Genomic DNA, 20917 nt, shown 5'->3' on the forward strand with positions numbered 1-20917 from the left:
TGTTCTGCTGAATCAGTAGGTCATCTGAGTATTTTCACATGCTTTTTGATGAATACTGTGACACATTTGATAGTCATGTTCAGCTATAACTGAGCAAAAACACTATTTTCAAAAATTCTGAAAGGTTAAGATTTTTAGAGAAATGAATGGTTTTATTCAGAAGAAATCAATTTTAATTTACTTTTATCAAAAGTGACTTTTATATTGTTTAAAAACAAACAAACAAACAAAACATTTTTTTTTTTAATTTTATTTCATCAAGTAGTCCTTTCTACAAAAATATGAAATAGCAAAACTATTTTCTAGGGATGCACTGAAATTAATATTCTGGGCTGAAACCGAAATTTTGGATGCACTTGGCTGAAAACCCAAAACCGAAAATGCTTTTTAATAATAATTTGTTATTTTATTATTTAATATAAAATCATTTTGAAATTATTATTATTTTATTATATTATTATTTTTATTTAGTTCTGTGCAACAGAAACAGATTTAACACACACACAGTCTTTTTTTGTTTTGTGATGGTTGTTCATGAGTCCCTTGTTTGTTCTGAACAGTTAAACTGAGCACTGTTCTTCAGAAAATTCCTCCAGGTCATGCAGATTCCAGCGTCTTTTGCAAATTTGACCCCTTTCCAACAGTGACTGTATGATTTTGAGATCTATCTTTTCACACTGAGGACAAGTGAGGGAGTCAGACACAGTTATTAAAAAAGGTTCAAACATTCACTGATGCTCCAGAAGGAAACACAATGCATTAAGAGCTGGGGGTGAAAACTTTTGAACAAGACAGGGATGTCCAAATTTTTCTTATTTTGTTAAAATATAAGTTTTTCCCTTTTGTACTGCCCTTCGGAAGCAACAGAAGATACTTGCATGTTTCCCGGAAGACAAATTTGGTACAATTTACTATAATCTTTAGATTCAAAAGTTTTCACCCCCTGGCTCTTAATGCATCGTGTTTCTTTCTGGAGCGTCAGTGAAAGTTTGAACCTTTTTTAATAGCTGTGTTTGAGTCCCTCAATTGTGATCTCTCTTATTTTGTTAAAATTATTCACATTTTCACAGATTCTGCAAGGGGCTCCTAAACCGAAAACGCTATTTTTGGCCGATACTTTTCGTCGGCTGAAGTTTTAGTGCATCCCAACTATTTTCAACACTGATAATAAGAAGAAATGTTTGTTGCACAATGAATCAGCATATTAGAATGATTAGATTTCTAAAGGATCATGTGACACAAAGACTGGAGTAATGGCTGCTAAAAATTCAGCTTTATCACAGGACTTGCAAACTTTTGAAAGGCAGTGTGTAAGAAGCTGAGACCGATAGCAATGTAGTATGCAAATGAGTGTAATGGAGATAACCATTAGTATGAAAATTTGACTGATTTCATAACATTTGTTTACATCTTTAAAAGGTAGAATGTTCAGCTGTCAGTGGATGATTTTCACACTTTAATCTTAAATTTCTTAAGTGTGGAAATTGATGTCATGTCTAAGTCCACGGTTACCTACAGTACGCATTGCTGCCTTGCAATCAGCCATATGAAAGAATAAGGAGAAAGCAGTGAACTGTAGAAACTAGTGACTTCATCTAATTGGAGGCCTAGAAAAGGAGGGCTAAAGATGACAAGGTGAAAGATTGAGACTCTTGAGGAAAGCCAGCCTTCAGCATGCTAATGATGGAGAGAGATACAGATGTAGAGAGGGAATGACGTGATTAGCAGGGCTGAAGAGAGAGGCTGTCAGCTCACGGTGGCGTCAGTAGGAGAGAGGCGGAGGTAATGACACCAGTCAGGTGGAAAAACAAAAGGCAAGAGCAGCTTGGCCCACCCTCGCCAGACACACTGAAAACACACTCCTGGCTCAAGATCATTTTACCAATCATATCTACCCTGTTTACCCAGAACGCCCAGCGCAAGTGGCGTTCGGACGCGCCACTGTCATGTCCCGCTGCCTCAGACCGGCGAAAACACTTTCTGACAGGAAGTCACTGAAGTAGAAGGGAGATTAATAGCTCAGAGTGTAGTCCACTGTCAGAGCTGCTCCCGCAGACATTTATATCATCTGATGTAGAAATGTATTTACTTAACCACCCTCTTAATTATATATAGATGTGGCAACACCTAAATGTTTGTTTTCATTTGCTAATCTCAAAGCAATAGTTATGTTAAGTAGAGCGTACATGTTGGAATGATGCATTGTTATTACATGACCTATATAAGCATTTGTCCAAACCAGTTAGCCACAAGATGAATAATGCAGCTTCGTTGCCAGTGACCTTTCACTGTGCACACCTAAATAGCTGCCTTTAACTGCAACCCCTTGTTTATTGATTTTTGTTTACATTCCTTAAATTATTTTAAAATTATATGATGATTCATATGATACACTGTGTTTGACATCACATACACTACCTTTTTTATTTCAATGTTTTGAAGTTTCTTATTCTCACCAAGGCTGCATTCGATGATAATAAGTAATATTATATACAATTTAAATATCTGTTTTCTATTTTAATACATTTAAAATGTAAGTTATTCCTGTGATGCAAAGCTGAATTTTCAGCATCCATTACTCCAGTCTCAAGTGTCACATGATCCTTCAGAAATCATTCTAATATGCTGATTTGATGCTCAAGAAGCAGTTGCTTAATATTTTTGTGGAAACTGATACGTTTTTTCTTTGAAACAGCATATATTTTTAACTTTTAAACATAAGCTAAACAGTTAATTTCTTGATTTTTCTTGTTTTCACCCCAATCAAATGTTTTCGATTAATATGCACTCTCCCAAAATCGAATGTCACCTGAGAAGAGGCCTGTAGCTTTACAGTTTAGATGAGGTTTCCATTGCTGTAATGGGAGTTTGTGTTCTTTTATTCTTTTATTTCACCCTCTTTATGATCATTGACATACTTTTTGATGTATTTCCTTCCTTGCTGCCTTGGAATACCGCCTCTTTATTTAAACCTCTCACTGGTAGTGACATATTGTGAGTAAAAACGGGTTTCCTGTGGCCCAGAGTACAGTCTGACTGTCTCACTCTGATAATAGTTATATATATTTCTATATATATATGTTGCATGTATCAGTCTAGCTGCTGCATCCCTCCTACGCCTCATCTCTCCACTGTCCTCAGCCCAAAACAATACAGCAGAATTTACCGGCCTGAAAGTGACCCCTCCAAAGCAGTATTTAACAGGAGAGAACAATAAGGCCATGACGAATAATGCCATTCCTCCCAAAGATTTACTCACAGTACAGAAACCGGAGGAGATTCATTTCAAAGGTTGTTTGACCCGTCCCCAAACTCGACGAAACCCGAAATGAATGTCATGACGATCGAAAAAGTCAAACAAACCGATTGATTTTGCTACTATTAGTCATGGACTTGACGAGTGCCAAGCGGAGAGGTTAAGTCCACTTGAATCCGTCCCCTCACTGTCAGAGGCAATTTTGCATGCTGCTGTATTTTCAGAGGGCGGAAAGAGTTCTGTGGGAAGTTCTTCAAATTCTTAGACTTAACGAGCATCGTCTCCAAAACACAATCAAAACAATCTGGTCTCCCTCTTGCCTACAGCCTCCCCTTTGTCTCCACCGCCCGGCCCCTGCCCAGCCTCTCAACACGACATACGGCAACCATCGGCAGAATTGAAATGTCCCGCATTTCAATTCTTCTCAGTAGTTGGGCCCTTTTTTACTCACTGCCCTCACTGATAGGTGCATCTCTCAATGTTAGGCTCACGGTGGTGTTGACCTTTGCTGTTCACAACGTTGGCCACTAGATGCCACTGTAGTTCTACAAATGAGATCGGAACAGAATGGGAACACTGAGGTCCTCGTGAACCTTTTTAGCAAGATTGCTATCAGCCAATGTGCAGTGTAGGGTCTTCTCACTTGTCACCTTTATGTAGGTCTCCCCAAGGAGCCAGGGTGTTGTTCGCTTTATATTGGTTTACAGATGGAGGCGTGTTTGTAATATTACTCCTGAGCCTTTTTGTAAATATACAGTAAGCTCAAAGTAAAGCTTGCAGATATGTTCCTGTCCATTAGTATTTTAACCATTAGTATGCGACGCAGCCACTATGGGAAGTTGTAGGGTGAGGACTGACGTTAGGGCTGTTGAGAGCATTCTTGCTAAATCGGGTTGTCCTGTTAAAGAGGCTTCAGTAATTAGGCTCTCTGTGTAGTCACGTTCAGTCACTCACATCATCATGTTGTCTTGTGTCTCTTCCGCCCTCCATGTCTTCACTGACTAACATAACCACATACTATGTGCTCCGATGAATGTCAACCCTCAAACTCTGAAGCGACAGATTTCAGCATGAAATTAAGTAGAAGCCCCGCTGCTGCATGTTTTCGCATTGCCTTAATCTGTTTCAGCCCCGTAAACGGTCGACCGGGCTGCCGTTTCGAGAGATACGACCGCGGTCGCCTCCCTCTGCATGCCTGTTCTCCTTAATTTCAGCTGTTCTGCATGGTTCTGTACGAATAACAGTCCCTGAGGTTATGGCTCTAAAGGCCAAGTCATTTAGCGTATTATCTTTCCAGCATACAACTGAAATTGGCCTCTTAATTCGGGCTCATAACCTCAGATGGAAGTCAAAAGCAGGCTTTTCCCTGTGGATTGTTTGCTCTTTTGAGGGTGCCAGACTTGATTATGGTCCGTTAGCGAGGTGGCACCGGGAGAATGCATACCGAGGACTGTTTTTACTCCGATTCACAGCAATCAAATGCTGCTATAGTCTCTCACCGCAGCTCCTTTGAGAACCAAAAAAAGATTAAGTGCATACGTACACGCCACGTACTGTATGTTTGAAGCAAATGCACAATGCATGTGAAAGCATCTTCTAATAATGGACCGAAGAAGTGGCCTATTGGCTGTTTGACGAACTGAACAGAGCTCCTACGTTAGAGCCTGTAGCACGTTGTGATGCCGATAACCTGCTGCTGCATGATGGGATACAGGTACGTGATCCTCTCTTTTAGATACAGAGGATGTTATCCAAAGAGGTTTTGCTGCTGAACACATTCACCCATTCCTCTCTGCCTGAATGTTCCTTGCCCCAACCCCTGATCATATTGTCATATCTGACCTTTTGACCTTTTATGACATGATCAGCCTTAGGGCACGGCTTGACCCCCGATGAGACGGCTGCCTCCTGCCCCAACAAGCCCTCTGTTAGTCGGATTTGGTACGAGTCTTCAAATTCGGATCGAGCTCCCCTTCTGCAGTGTGAACGCAGTCGAAAGCGAATCGGAAGCGCATTTCGAGCGGGAGCGCAGCGGTCCGTCTGCGGGTCAAGTCTGTCAGAGCTTGCTGCTAAGGCATTGCACTTTTTTTGTTCCTGTTTGAAAAAGTTACCTTCAGTCTTCCCTGGTTGAAAAACTCTTTTGATCCTTGCCATTAACCTGCTGCTTTCCTCTCCTCTCATCCAACACATGACTGTAGCCAAGATGTCCGTCTACAAGCGAATGAAACTGGCATGTTGTTTTGATTGCGGGCGTTCTGAGCGCGACTGCTCGTGCATGTCAGGCAGTGTACATAGTAACATGGACAGTCTTCAGAGGGCCTTCCCACTTTCTTCTGTCTCTGTTCATGATTGCTCAACCAGTTTACGTGCCTGTAAGTTCGATCGCCAGACCACATGCCGTTCGCTGTCCGTGACCTGTGAGCGTGTGAGTGTGCGTGTTTCATGTGCCGTGTCTGTTTCGTTCCTCCATTGTTTCCGTATATGTGGCTTATTGGTTGGTACACTAGTACGTATTCTTTTTCGTTTGGTGAAGTGGTGGTAGTTGAAGTGACGTGGCTTTTCTGTGTTAGTGCTGCAGTAGGTGCAGTTGGCGCATGCTGTGTTAGTGGAGCACTTGTGCGGTGCTGGTGACCTTTTTGCAGTCACTGTTTTTGGTGTTTACACTTTTACATGGCGGGTGTACATGTATCTGTTAAATAACTATATGATGTGCTTTCAATCGAAACATCCGTGGGCTAACTGTGTGACGCTGATGATGTTTTGACGATGTTCAACGAAGACCTTCTTCAGATTAAGGAAGGTGCAATCGAATGGCTAACCGTTTCTTTCCACAGGTCCAAACGCCGGATACCCACAATCCTTTGGTCTTTGAATTTTTAAATGTGCTCAAAAGCCATCATGCCCAATTTGAAATGTTAGAAATGAGTGCACGTCTCACTGCTTAAGATCCCTTTTGACTACGTTCATTGAGCAAAATTGGAGGATATCAGTAAATGGAAAAAAAAAGTCAAACGATATGTCTATTATTTACTAAAATCATGTTTAATTTGCATGGCAAATGCTAGATTGTGATTGAAAGGGATCTTTAGTGAGATTATTCTATTCATTGAGTGTAAGTATATACTGGCAATGTGTTTTCTGCTATTCTTGGACAATCATGTTTTACAACCGCAAGCCATTAATGCCTCCACCATTTCCACTGGCTGAAATAAAAACCTCTTCCTTCGGTAAAGTCCACATTTAGGTGCAATTGAAAAAACACATCAAACTCTCCCCCTTTCCACAGGATCTGATCCTCCTCGATGATTTTCTCTTAGCCAGCAATCAGGGGAGAAAAAGTCAATGTGCTTTATTTAATGCCTTGTATACCACAGTGGGACTGTCAGGCTCAATGGGAAAGTTAAAAAGAGATCTCCTGACAGGAACTCAATTGAGATGGCGGTGACTCAGGCTATTGGATGAGGTCAGATGACTGAAGCAGTTAGTTGTGTAAAGGACAGCGCCGAACAGGGGTCTTCTCATTAAGCCGTAGCAGATGTGAAATACTAAAGTGTCTGTCAATTAGGAATGGCAGCGGTGCGACCTGCTATAAAAGCAGGGGTCAGTTCAGGCGATCGCATTTCCTCTACAACTGCCTTCCGACTGTTCGCCACATCGGCTTAGATTAGCATCAAACCCTATGATGAGGTTGACTTTGTGTCTCGTGTTTTGGTCTGCGGTGATATCCCTGGATACCAGTTACTGGTCATTACATAGTTACTGATCTCTTCATGTAGCGTCATCCTTCGTTGGTTTTCGCTGCTGCCGTCTTTTTCTGGATTGAGTGCGTTTTCGTCAAGACTGACAGCTAATGCCAGCTGCGGCTTTGTTTTGACTCTCTCCCATCGGTTTCGTCTCAGATCTAGCATAACGTCTCTATGATGAGGAATTCATAAAGTTCCTCCATCTGAATTTGATTTCGCGTGGTCAATAATGATTTTCCGATGCGCGTCATCACGTTATTGACCTTTTTCGGAATATTTGTTAACCAGTGTTTGTCTCTAGTTCGGCACGAGTCTAAGTACCCTCTGCTCCTGTTTAAATAAAAGCAGCAGTTGCCAAGTTTCTATGCACAAATTCTGATACTGAGAGGGAAAAATCACTTGAAGTTGACTTCTTATTAAATGGATTTATTTTCATCTATTACTTATAATGTATATGTATTTATATTTATAGGTGTCATTTGTTAACATTAGCTAATGCATTAACTAACATGAACGAACAATAAACAATATATTTATTACACAATTTATTGTTAGTTTAAAAAAATACAGTTGTTTATTGTTTGTTCATGTTAGTTTACAGTGCATTAACTAATGTTAATGTTAAATGTTAATGTTAAAAAACACAACTTGTGATTTTAATAATGCATTAGTAAATACTAAAACTAACATTAAGTAGTTTATATATATATATATATATATATATATATATATATATATATGTGTGTGTGTGTGTGTGTGTGTGTGTGTGTGTGTGTATATATATATATATGTCCCCACAAGGATAGTAAAACCTGAAATTTTTGACATTGTGGGGACCGGCCTGCGTTTTTTTAATAAAAAATTATTAAAAATAGTAAATGACGTTTTTCTAAAAGTGTAACGATGCAAACATGTTTTCTGTGAGGGCTAGGTTTAGGGTTAGGGTTGGGTTAGGGGATAGACAATATCGTTTGGTCAGTATAAAATCTATAGAAGTCTATGGAAAGTCCCCACAATTCACAAAAACAAACGTGTGTGTGTGTGTCAGGGTTTTTATAGTTAACTGAAAATAAAATTAAAAAATGTGAATTATTTTTTATTTCAGTTAACATTTATTTCAGCTTGTTGACAAGGCAACATTTCTCATTTTTATTTTTGTTTAACTTGAAGTACTAAAACAACTAAAATCTAAAACTGAAATAAAAACTACTGAAAAGGACAAAACCACAACAAAATTACTAAGACTTCAACTAAATTGAAAACGAAAGTGGAAATTACAGAAGATATATATATATATATATATATATATATATATATATATATATATATATATATATATATATATATATATATATATATATTTATATATTTTTTTCCTATGTAGTTTATTTTAATTGGTATTTGTTTTGTGGCCATGTTTCACATCACAATTAATTTATTACCTTTATTTAAAAAGCCACAGTTGCTGCAACTTCCATTTTTATGTCTATTTTATGTCAGTTTTCCTGAAAATTGTGATTTTGTTCTTTTGAACACATGAGGCAGAAGTGCTGCTTTATTTATCTTATTTTTGCACTATTTTCTGACTTTTCACCCCAATTAAATTTGCAACTTTCACAACTTAAAACTGGCATTCGCTGCTAAATTGCCGATTATGTTTTCCCACACCCCAAATGGGTCAGAAAGCATAAATATCACTACATCCCTGCGCTAAGCATGATATGGTGGTCTTATACCTGCACATTATAGTAGCCCAGTTATTGCTGAAATAAATACTACTCCCCAGGATGCAGTAATTTTGCTGAATGCATGAAACGCGTGGCAGTAAATGCACTCTGTCTTACAGAAGTAATGTTCCCCAATGGGCGCTTTCTCAAATAGCCCTTGTGCACTTTTTACTCTGATTCTGTGCATGCATCATTCAGGATGGTAATGCTCCTTTCTGCCAAAGCCAGACAAAGAATTATTAGTATGAAAATGAGATGCGTGAGAAGTCGACACTATGTCTTTCTTGTTCTCTTTTGGCTGCAGAGAGTCGCTGACAAGGAGTAGGGAGCAATGGAGCACTCATTATAGCTCTGGTGCACTGCACACTATTAAGAAGAGTTTGTTATCTCTGCAAGTGCAGGCTTTAGGGAGCAAATATCCTGAACGAGTGAGTTAGCTGCCTCCGCTCTAAGTTACAATGACAATAACAGTCCCTCCGCTCCACCTGCCGAGACTTATCCCCTCATTACACGAGCTTTAAAGACTCTCAAGGTGCTCAGCATCGCAAAGGGTATTAATTCCTGTTTTGAACTTATGAGCCTTCACAAGGAAGTTTCCAGCAGGGCAATCCTAGACATGCCTGTTTTGTAAACAACAATCGCCTGGCACGCTGAGCGGGGTTGCGGCTTTTTAGAGTCTTCAGGGCTGTTTTTTCCTCTCCTCCTGCCTGCTCCGGTTGGTTATGGAGTTTGGCGAGGATGTGACGAGCGTGGCAGGGCGGGGCGGCGCAGCCCAGAGAGTGGATCTTGTCCGCTCATTGCAGGGTGGAACTCAGCACCGTCGGCTCTTATGCAGCCTGACATGAAAATTATGTTTGCATTTTCATTTCCCCAGCTCAGCTGGTGTGTCATGAAACTCAACCTGACAGTTCCTTACCACCAGGCAGGAGCAGGGCCGGTCATCCCCTCCGCCGTGTAGGACAGATGCTAGCCAGAGAGTCGGCCGACTCTTCCTGCGCCCGCAGATCGCAAGCGACATATGCCAGGACCGGCGCGGGGCCCCTGCTTGAGCGCTTGTGTCACCACCCCGCCCTGGGCCTGCGCCGTGACCTTTATGGCATCAGATACAGTACTCATAACGAAAGATGAGACTTTGCAATGATGGGGGCAGCAGTACAAAGCAGGCTACATGCATCCAAACGCATCCTGCATTATGATTGTCTGCAACAAACCCTGATGCATACAGTTTTATATGCAGTGTATGGGGATAGTTCATCCAAAAATGACATTTATGTCATTACTTACTCACCCTCATGTTGTTGCAATCCTGTAAGACCTGAACACAAATAAAGATATTTTTAAGGAAATCCGAGAGCTTTCTGACCCTGCATAGGCTTTCAAGGCCCAGAAAGGTAGTAAGGACATCGTTAAAATAGTTTGTGACTTCAGTGGTTCAACCTTAATTTCATGAAGCTACGAGAATACGTTTGTACGCAAAGAAAACAAAAATAATGACTTTATTCAACGATTTGCATCGAAGACTGACATGGAAAGCGAAGAAATAGTCACATAAAGTTGTTATTTTTTGTTCTCGCTGTTTTCGCTGTTTCATAACATTACGGTTGAAGCACTGATGTCTGTTTTAACAATGTCCTTACTACCTTTCTTGGTCTTTAACATGTCAGTTGCATTGCTGTCTATGCAGGGTTAGAAAGCTTTTGGATTTCATTAAAAATATGTTAATTTGTGTTCTGAAGATGAACAAAGGTCTTATATGTTTGGAACGACACAAGGGTGTCATTTCCACTTTCATTTTTTGGGTGAACTATCCCTTTAAAGTCAACACAAAATCAAAATCGACACTATTTACCTTCTTAATACGCATTCCGGGTCTTATTTTTAATGATTCGGTGCTTATTATTCCAAAGAAATATTCCTAAGAATAATTTCCACATTTTCCATGTTATGTTCTTTATTTAAATAGCTACTTTTTACAAATGTCACCTTACAGTTTTTTAATATTCATTTGAATATGTCATTAACCCTTTAACTTTCAACCCATTTTCAAACATAGATGTGAAAGTGCACTATCCAAACTTAAATTTTTATAATTCATGAACAAATACATTTTTCAATATGATTAATAAGTACCATTTCCATAATAATGCAATGTCAGATTTTAAAAATGGGTTTCAAAGGATATATAATTTATGATAATTTCTAAAACATGATAGGGAAAAAAGCAATGAAAAAAAGAAGAACTCCTGTAGTCTCAGACGTCTCAGACGTCATGCCCACGGAACTTTGGCTAAACGTCTGATGCATAAGGCACAGTAGTCTGGAAACACTTCAGGAGTTTTGAAGTCGTCATGAGATTGAGATTGTACAGGATTTCCGGGAGACGCGCGTGTTGTGTTCTTTAATGTTCCGCCTGGAAACAAAAATGCTGTGGCGCCAAGCCCCCTTTTCGAAAGAAGAAAGCCGTCGTGTTTACAACTGTGAAGATTAGAATGTTTACAACTAAACGCTGGATTTTCAAAAGTATGTGAGAATGTTAAAGTTCGCGGCCCCTAAACATGACGCGGCACAAAACGAAACGTGATTGATTGCTTTACCTGTCAGTCATATATCCTCTTGGGCGGGCCTTGGCCGTTCAAAGCGGCCAAAGTTTCCAGACCTTCTGTCTATCCAAGTCTCTCACTGTGACATTGTTCTCTGAAAACAGAAAAACCTAAAGGCTACGAACAGTCTGTCATAAGAAATGTATTGTGAATATGAAGAAAGAGTCTCATAGAGAACAATATGATTTGATTGCTGTACTGAATTCATGATTGCGAGCATTTTCGAAGTAGCGGGTCACACGGCAGCTCTCTTTAAACTAGAAAAGAAAAAAGAAAAACACAGCTACAAATGCCAGAGTCAAACAAGTGCCAAGATCTGAAGGTTTGGCTACGCGAGACTAGAACACTAGAACGATGTGGATTTTTGAGGTCCACTCTTGTCATAAGTTAATCTATTACTGTTCCTACATAATTTGTAACAAAAAACAGCGGTACAATATCTAATTAGGAGTCTTAGACCTTTCCAACGATATTTAGTTTGTCATGATTAGATGATTTATTTGTAATATAGTGAAGTAAACTTAGGCGTGCCTCCAAGTTAAAAGGTTAAATATTGATGTATTAAAATATTATTTAATATTGAAATGTTTGGTAATTAAAAGCAAATCTGCAATATTAGTTCTTTAATAATATTGTAATATTAAATATAATTAATATTGATGTCACTAACATTGTTTAAGAAATACACTACAATAAAGAAACGGCAGTTCAAAACATCAATTCATGTTTACCTTAATGACTAATGTTGTTAGCTCTGTCACAAGTTTGTAGCATATAATAATCTTGATTCTCCCAGCACGCCATGCCTACAGTTTGGCGTTCGTCTGCAGTTGACAAGATAGTAATTACCGATCAAAAATGATCAGCCGGCAGCGTTTAATTTTTACAGAAGCAATTATGTGAAGGGAAACATCTGTAATTTGTTGTTTAACTATTTGCTTAAGCCTCAAGATTGCTAACATCTGTTTCAACGGTTTCACTGGTTTTCATCAAACTGAGTGTCAAGGATAAAATTATGACTTATCAAAGCGTTCTGTTTTCTCCAAGCCGAACTCCAAATACCATAATGATCCTTGCGAGGTTGTTAGGATTTGGGCAGTGTATTCGTCATAGGTCTTTGGACGCGACTCCAACGTTTGACTTTTAAAACGGATCCGTGCTGTGGAAACACTGAACAGGCAGCTTGATTTTCATCGCTTCGTTTCAATCCAGTCCCTCCACCAATCATCTCTTTTGTTTTTTCTTTCTTTAATCATCTCCTGCTTATATCATTATCTTTAGCTGCTGTTAACTTGACTTTTCGTCCTCTCTGTCCTTGTGTGAGTGTGATGTACTGTCTTTCTGCTGTCTGTCTCACCCTCATTCTCTCTCTCTCTCTGTCTTCCTCTCTGTATCCTCTCATTGGTCTCTGCCTTCCCCTCAGCCAAATATAAGTTTAACGGATATGTCAGATCACGTAAGTGTACTTCTCTGTTTTCCTCATTCCCTCATGCAACCTGCCTGCTTTGGCTCTTTGCTTTTGATTTTACCCCCACTAGCATTACAGCACAAAAGCTGCCATCCTCAGCTCTCTGTAGATTACTGGGGATTGATGGGAAGGGGGGCCGCGATGACAGTTTCTCAGCACTGGGTTCTGGTCAAATGCATCAGAGGGGCTGCTCGACTTTAAAACATGTGCATGAGAAAGGTCAGGTGCTGAATTGAGGCATCCATATGAAATCCAGATGTTGCATAAAGAGCTCTGTGTCCTTGCGAGGGATGATTGAAGAGCTAGAAACGCTGTGAGGTATTGCACATGGGAAGAGTCTTAGAGATGTTTTTGCATTGTGACGCCACCAACAGCAGATGGCGCTACAACTCCAGGAAAAATGGGAACGGGCGGCAGTGGGGTTCGGTTCACAGCTGAATGCGTTTTAGGAAAATGAGTCGCCGGCTAATGCTGAAAAAGCTTTGTTGCTATTAATCATTTCATATGCATCCTGATAACATTTTTAAATGTTTTGTTATATCTCTGAATCTGGAGGACAAAAAAAAAAAGCTAAATAATTTTAAAAATTATTTTCATTTAAAAAAAAAAATCTTATACCAATATTGTTAATAATTAGGAAAATTTAAGGTGATCAGATTTTTTTTTAAAAATGCACGCAAGGCAAATTGACGTATTTAGAGCAGCCGTAAAATGAGATAAAGTTTTAAAATGCATTTCTCACAGATGTATTTTCTATAATTTAACAATGGCCATGATAAGAATGCACAATTGTGGCTCGTCACAGGATTTGCATTTCATAAAGGGACAGTTGCCGTCTGGATTACTGTAAATCCACAGTGAAAGTGCCACAGCGGATGTTCTCTGTATAATGCTACTCGTGTTTGACAGGGGCCAGATGAATCCAGGAGTTATCTGTGGCGGCCTTTAAATCTATGCGGCAGCTGACGGCAGAAATAACCGTCTATTTATTGCTCTGAGCAAGGTTTGGGGAGCGGGCGGAAACTGCTTTTCCACTTACACCAGATATTGGTTAACCTCTTGCTTTTTATGTAGATAGCATTAGGCTGGAGTCTCATGGCTGGGATGGCAGGCGGGAGCTTGATAACTCCCTGTGTGAAACACTTTAGGTCTCTTATACACACCGCATATACTCTCATCTGTCAGACTGGAGATTGTTGTTATTTTGGTGTTTTTCGTGGCTTAATCTAAGACATTTTCACATGTTGTGTGAGGTATTGATTTTCACACATTTTAGATGCGTCGTTTCAACAATATACTTTGCCCTGTAAATTGAGGCAGAATGTAAAGAGATTGCTGTGTTCCCTTGCGCGAGCACATCCCTACCTGCTCTGTGACCTGATTCGTTCTGACGGTGATCAGGAATAGTATGTTCGTGCTTTGTTCTGTCTTGTCGCAGAGCGGGCGGGGAAGAAAGTGCTTCTAATTAATTAATGTTTATTAGCAATGGAAAAAGCAAATGTCATATTGAACATTTCACCTAAAGCGCTTGCCAAGTGGTTAAGTAGTGTTTAATAAAACTGAGGGGTCATCGTCAATTATTCAAATACGCGGCGGTTGCCTTTATGGCACGTAGATTTGTGGATCTGTCTGTAAATGGTAATCGAAGGGGGAAATAAATAGCGCAACAATGAAAATCATGTCAGCTTGTATTTTCATGCTTAAATATTTATGTGATTCTCATGCAGTTCACTGATGAATTATGAATGCTTCAATGTTTTAATCATAATATATTTAGTTTAGAAGCACTAATGGCATGTGCTTCAAGGTGAGTTTTATATAGCATTTTTAAATCTTACATAAAACGCTTTATTTTATTGTTGTTGTTTTTTTTTTTTTTTTTTTTTTTTTTTTTTTTTAAATCAGGGATTTGTTTAATGTATAGCTTTTTAAAATATTAGATCATTTTAGTTCAGGTTGTAAAATGTCATGTGGTGTGACTCCCTAAAAGCTTCATGACATTCATGTGTTAATAATTCATGATGATGAAAAAAAAATAAAACAACAACTATCGATCAAAATCTATTGATACCAGTCAAAAGTTTTTGAACAGTACGATTTTTAATGTGTTTTTAAATAATTATGCTCACCAAGCCTGCATTTAGTTCATCCAAAACTCAGCAAAAGCAGTAATATTGTAAAATATTTTTACTATTTAAAATAACTGTTTTCTATTTTATTATATTTTAAAATGTAATTTATTCCTGTGATCAAAGCTACATTTTCAGCATCATTACTCTAGTCTTTAGAATCACGATACTTCAGAACAGGATTATTATTATTTTAAGTATTATATAAATCAGTCGGTTGAATACATTTTTTCTTTGATGATTAGAAAGATCTGAAGATCAGCATTTATCTGAAATAGCCGATTTTTTTTTTTTTTTTGAGAAAGAAATTATAGAAATTAATCCTTTTATTTAGCAAGGATGCTTTAAACTGATCAAAAGTGATGATAAAGATAAAGATTTATAAGGTTACAAAAGATTTCTGTTTCAGATAAATGCTGTTCTTCTGAACTTTGTATTCATCAAATAAATCTAAAACTCATTCATTTTAACTCAAGTTTTCAACATAATAATGATAATAATAATAATAATAAACATTTTTTTGAGCAGCAAATCAGCATATTACAATGATTTCCGAAGAATCATGTGACTGGAGTAATAATGCTAAAAATGTAGCTTTGAAATCACAGGAATAAGTACATTTTCAAATATATTAAAATAGAAAACAGTTATTTTAAATAGTAAAAATATTTTAAAAATTGTACTGTTTTTGCTGTACTTTGGATCAAATAAATGCAGGATTGGTGAGCAGAAGAGACTTCTTTAAAAAAAAAAAAAATCTTACTGTTCAAAAACTTTTGACTGGTAGTGTATATATATATATATATAGTAAAAAAGCAAAGTATTTTTTACAACCTTTTTAAAAATAATGGAAAGTATGTGTATACTCATTTAAGGTGTAAAGGAATATGTTAATGCATTTAATTTACACTTCATGCAATTTTTTTGTGATTTAATGTAAAGTTTTCTTAAAAATTGCATAAGTTTTTCAAAATCATATGAAACCAACATCAACATGAACACAAAGAACATTTGGTTTAAACTAGTTTTTTTTTGGTTCCACTTAATATTAAGTGGCCTTAACTACTATGTGCTTATTAGAAAATAAATACAATGTACTTTTTGTGTTCGTATTATATTGCGAAACACTTTTGAGGTAGGATTATAAAACATGTTCATAAACAATAAGTGCACTGCACCAAATTAATAATTTAAATGTAAGTACATGGTAGTTAAGGCCACCTATTATAAAGTTGGACCTATTTTTTTTATCGTAGACACTCTTATATGTCACTGTCCCCAATTCACAATCATCTCTCATTGTTTTTGTTTTCCACTGTTTGACAGTAAAGGAGGAAGTAAGAGCGACTTTTCAAAACCGCTCGGTCAAACTGGCCAACAGCATGGCTGTTCCCAACACTCGTCCCAGTGTGCTGCCAGTTGTGGAGAGCTCCACGACTGCCGTACCTCTTGTTAATAATCGTAAAGGAAGTCTTCTCCCTCCGGCGCCACCCTCGCAGTCACGCCTCAGCCTGGCTGGTCTGAACCGGGCCCGCAGCCTGCCCGGAAAATACCGCTACCGCCCCAGCACCTTGTCCTCCACGCTCACCCCCACGCACTGTAGGTGGCGCCTTAGGACGCATTAGTCAGTGCTGCCGCAGACAACCCCTTCCTCCTGCATGGGTCCCTGCAGTCACTGCTGCATGCATGTAGAGCAGCTAGTGGCTAATGAACCCCCTGCCCCAACACTAAATGTGTGTGTGTAATGTGTGTAACCGAATCTGCCATCAATAGAAGTGTAGAAGTTGTAGTATAGTTAGGTTGTACATCAGTATGTACAGCGAGATCCGAGGCCCCTAACTGTTTTTTGGTTTTGTTTTGTTTTTTGAGACATTTGTTTCATTATATGAAATATAATGACCCTGGACCACAAAACCAGCCATAAGGGTCTTTTTTTTTTTTTTTTTAATTGAGATTTATACTTGAGACAATATTTGGCTGAGATACAACTATTTGAAAATCTGGAATCTGAGGGTGCAAAAAAAAAAATCTAAATATTCAGAAAAACATCTTTATAGTTGTCTGAATGAAGTTCTTAGCAGTGTATAATACTAATCAAAAATTAAGTTTTGATATATTTATGGTAGGAAATTTACAAAATATCTTCATGGAACATGATCTTTACTTAATATCCTAATGATTTTTGGCATAAAAGAAAAATCGATAATTTTGACAATGTATTGTTGGCTATTGCTACAAATACTTATGACTGGTTTTGTGGTCCAGGGTCACATATATTTTGAAAAAAAGTTTAAGAAAATATGTTTGAATTTAACATATTTTATATATATTTTTTTTTGCTTAATTTTTAATTTTTCTTTTTTTTTTCAGATTAAAATTAGATTTTTAGTGTTCAATATCTCAATATTATTTATTTATTTATCTATCTATCTATCCTAAATATTTCTGAATATACATTTATTTTTTTTTATTTTTCTTTCCAGTTCATTTCCAGGTTTAAATTAGATTTTCAATATGGTCTCAGATTTTAGAACTAATTAATTTTTTATTTCATATCTTAAATATTTCATATTATTTTATGTATTTTTCCCCCTCCATTTCAGGTTTAAATTTGATTTTCAGTTACCTAAGCCAGTTGTTATAAGCACCCTAAATTTTAGTGTCCAGAAGTGTCCAGAATTATAGTAAAAAGGCGCAAAGAAATGAAATGAAAGCAACAGGATTATTTCTGTTATATCTCTGTTGTGCGATAAAGCATGCATCAGCCCATTGTCTGTCTGAAGCAGAGGAGACAGATGTCTAGCTCAATCGTTGTGATCAGCGACACAAAAAAACGAGGGGCTATAGCTGCCCGTGGTATGGAACAGCAATCACACTTTGGTGGGCTGATCCTATTTTGATTGAGGTTGTAAAAGTGCCGTAATGTAATTTGGAACAAGCAGAGACTTGCTGAAATGGCCGTGTTGCAGGTGGAGTTATTTCATTGTTAAGCCTCTTACTGAAGGGCACCACTGTAGCTCGTAAATCTCCGCCGCCTAATTTGGAGGAGCAAGGGCAGGAGAGAGCGGTCCGGCCCAGCCAGGCCACTCGCTCAGCAACCATAACACGGAACAAAGGGCCACTGCACCGCCATCTTATCAGTAGTGATATTTTTAAAGTTGATTACTGTCTCACATTGCTCCTTCCACGGTGTAATTGCAAATGTCAAGCACTGGCATTTGGTGAAGACACAGACAGTGTCTTTTTGTTTAATTTGTCTTTCTTCATTAGAACAATTAGATGACAAAGGAAAATCAGAGACCTACAGTATATGTGTTTGCAGTATTTGTCTCTAATATTTTGCTGTGCTGATGAATTTCTAACAGAGCCACACTAAAGCAAGCTTGCAGTGTTTTAGAGTTTGGGTTTCTGTTGCTAGTTTGTCTCTAATACAGATCAGACCATGTTGTGTTCAGTATCTGGTATCATACTCAAATACAAATAAATAAAGATGCATAATATAAATATTGCAGTTGAGCATAACAAATGTGACCCTGGACCACAAAACCAGTCATAAGGGTACATTTTTTGAAGTTGAGATTTATACATAATCTAAATAAATACACTTTCCATTGATGTATGGTTTGTTAGAATAGGACAATATTTGGCCGAGATACAACTATTTGAAAATCTGCAGGAAAATCTGAGGATGCAAAAAAAAAAAAAAAAAAAAAAAATCACAAAATGTAGTTGTTAGCAATGCATATTACTAATCAAAAGTTAAGTTTCGATATATTTAAAGGTAGGAAATTTGCAGAATATCTTCATGGACATGATCTTTATTTAATATCCTAATGATTTTTGGCATAAAAGAAAAAATGATCATTTTGACCCATACTGTGTATTGTTGGCTATTGCTACAATTACACCTGTGCTGCTTAAGATTGGGTTTGTGGTCCAGGGTAACAAATATTAAATAATTTAAAACAGGTACTGTGGTATACATGGAAATGATAAAATGTCAGGACAGAAAACGTTTAATAGTTTTTATCACAACATATTGAACACTTTCTCCCCAACTTAAAGGAGAAGTTCACCTCCAGAACAAAAATATAGAAGATAATGTACTCACCCCCTTGTCATCCAAGATGTTTGTGTCTTTCTTTCTTCAGTCGTAAAGAAATTGTTTTTTGAGGAAAACATTTCAGGATTCTCTCTATATAATGGACTTCTATGGTGCCCCTGAGTTTGAACATCCAAAATGCAGTTTAAATGCAAAGGGCTCCATCTAATAACGGTCTTAACTAGCGAAATGATCAGTTATTTTCTTTTAAAAAAAAATGTAAATACTTTTCACCCTCAAATGCTCATCTTGTCTAGGTCTGCGTAAACTGTTTTTTCCGGTTCATGACAGTTAGGGTATGTCATAAAACTCCCATCTCATTTTCTCCTCCAACTTCAAAACCATCCTACTTTTACCTTTTTTTGTAAAGCGCATTTGACTTTATTTGCATGTTCACTTTGTAAACACTGGGTCGGTACTTCTGCTGCGATTTAGGGGGCGATTTAGGAGAAAATGAGATGAGTTTTTCGACATACCCTAACTATCTCGAAATAGTTCATGCAGACCTAGACAAGACAAGGGTTTAAGGTTAAAAAGTACATAAATTGTAATTTTTCTTATAAAATAACCTATCGTTTTACTAGATAAGACCCTTATTCCTCGGCTGGGATCATTTAGAGCCCTTTGAAGCTGCATTTAAACTGAATTTTTGGAAGTTTAAACTCAGGGGTACCATAGAAGTCCATTATATAGAGAGAATCCTGAAACATCAGGAAACATAAACATGAACATCTTGGATGACAAGGGGGTGAAAACATTATCTGTCAACTTTAAAGGTTTAGTTCACTTCCAGAAATTTTTTTCCCTGATAGTTTATTCACTCCAGTGTCATCCAAGATGTTCATGTCTTCTTTCTTCAGTTGAAAACAAACTAAGGGTTTTGAGGAAAACATTTCAGGATTTTTCTCCATATAATGGACTTAAATGGAGACCAGCGGGTTGAAGGTCCAAATTGCAGAGTTGCTTTAAAAGGCTCTACATGATCCCAGCTGAAGAACAAGGGTCTTATCTAGCAAAACGATTAGTCATTTTAAAAAAAATAACAAGTAAATAAATAAAAGTATATACCACAGATGCTCTTGCACTAGCTCTGCGTCCACAACTTCACACATTATGTAGTCAAGTGTAACAAAGGTGGAAGTTCCAACCCGGTGTTTACCAAGTGAAAATTCAAAGAAAATCAAACGCCCTTTACAAAAAAGGCAAAACAACGATGTCAGATTATTTTGAAGTTGGAAGAGAAAATGAGTTTTTTGCTCTATCCTACCTTTTTTAACCAAAGCACATAGACGAAGAACTGACCACACATTACTTTTCCAGAGTGATTACGTAATGAAGTTGCGGAGCTAGTGCAAGACTAACTGTTTGTGTTTATTTTTTTTAGAAAGTAACTGAGCGTTTCCGTAGATAAGACCCTTATTCCTTGGCTGGGATCATGTAGAGCTCTTTAAAGTTGCACTGAAACAGCAGTTTAGACTTTCAACCCGTTGGGTCTCATAGAAATCTCCTATATGGAGAAAAATCTAAATGTTTTCTTTCTTTTCAACTGAAGAAAGAACAACATGGATTTTTTAAATAACATGGGGATGAGTAAATTATCAGGAAATATTATTATTCTGGAAGTGAACTAATCTATTTTACCTACTATATCCATAAGATCTTAGATGAAGCTCAACCTTCAGGCAGCTTTAATACTCTCACATGATGTGTTTATAAAGCAGAGAGCTTGTGACATTCACAGGCCCCTCAGTAACGTCCTTCTGGAGAGGCGTTTCAGTCGGAGGAGGCTGAGTTCAGGGTGCTTGTTCAGCGCTGAGAGTGCTTGTGGTACGGGGGACAGACTCACAGCGGAGCCATCACTCACGGCTCTCTGAGTGATGAGGATTGATTTT

General features: G+C 37.8%; 1 protein-coding gene across 18 annotated transcripts in view; it reads left to right on the forward strand.

The window, feature by feature from the left end:
• Nucleotides 1-20917, forward strand: part of kcnma1a (potassium large conductance calcium-activated channel, subfamily M, alpha member 1a) — a 249221-nt gene that overhangs the window by 190374 nt on the left and 37930 nt on the right. For 9 of the 18 annotated variants that reach the window (XM_051125701.1, XM_051125717.1, XM_051125706.1 and 6 more), the window contains one exon: nt 5455-5628. The exons of 7 other annotated variants lie outside the window; for them this stretch is intronic. In XM_051125701.1, the coding sequence (XP_050981658.1) occupies nt 5455-5628 (174 nt within the window). Of the gene's footprint in view, nt 1-5454; nt 5629-7569; nt 7579-16249; nt 16523-20917 lie in introns of all 18 variants that reach the window. 2 more of the 18 variants (XM_051125718.1, XM_051125719.1) reach the window with 2 other exon arrangements.

This window comes from Labeo rohita, chromosome 13 (assembly GCF_022985175.1).
Source record: "Labeo rohita strain BAU-BD-2019 chromosome 13, IGBB_LRoh.1.0, whole genome shotgun sequence".
NCBI lineage: Eukaryota > Metazoa > Chordata > Actinopteri > Cypriniformes > Cyprinidae > Labeo > Labeo rohita.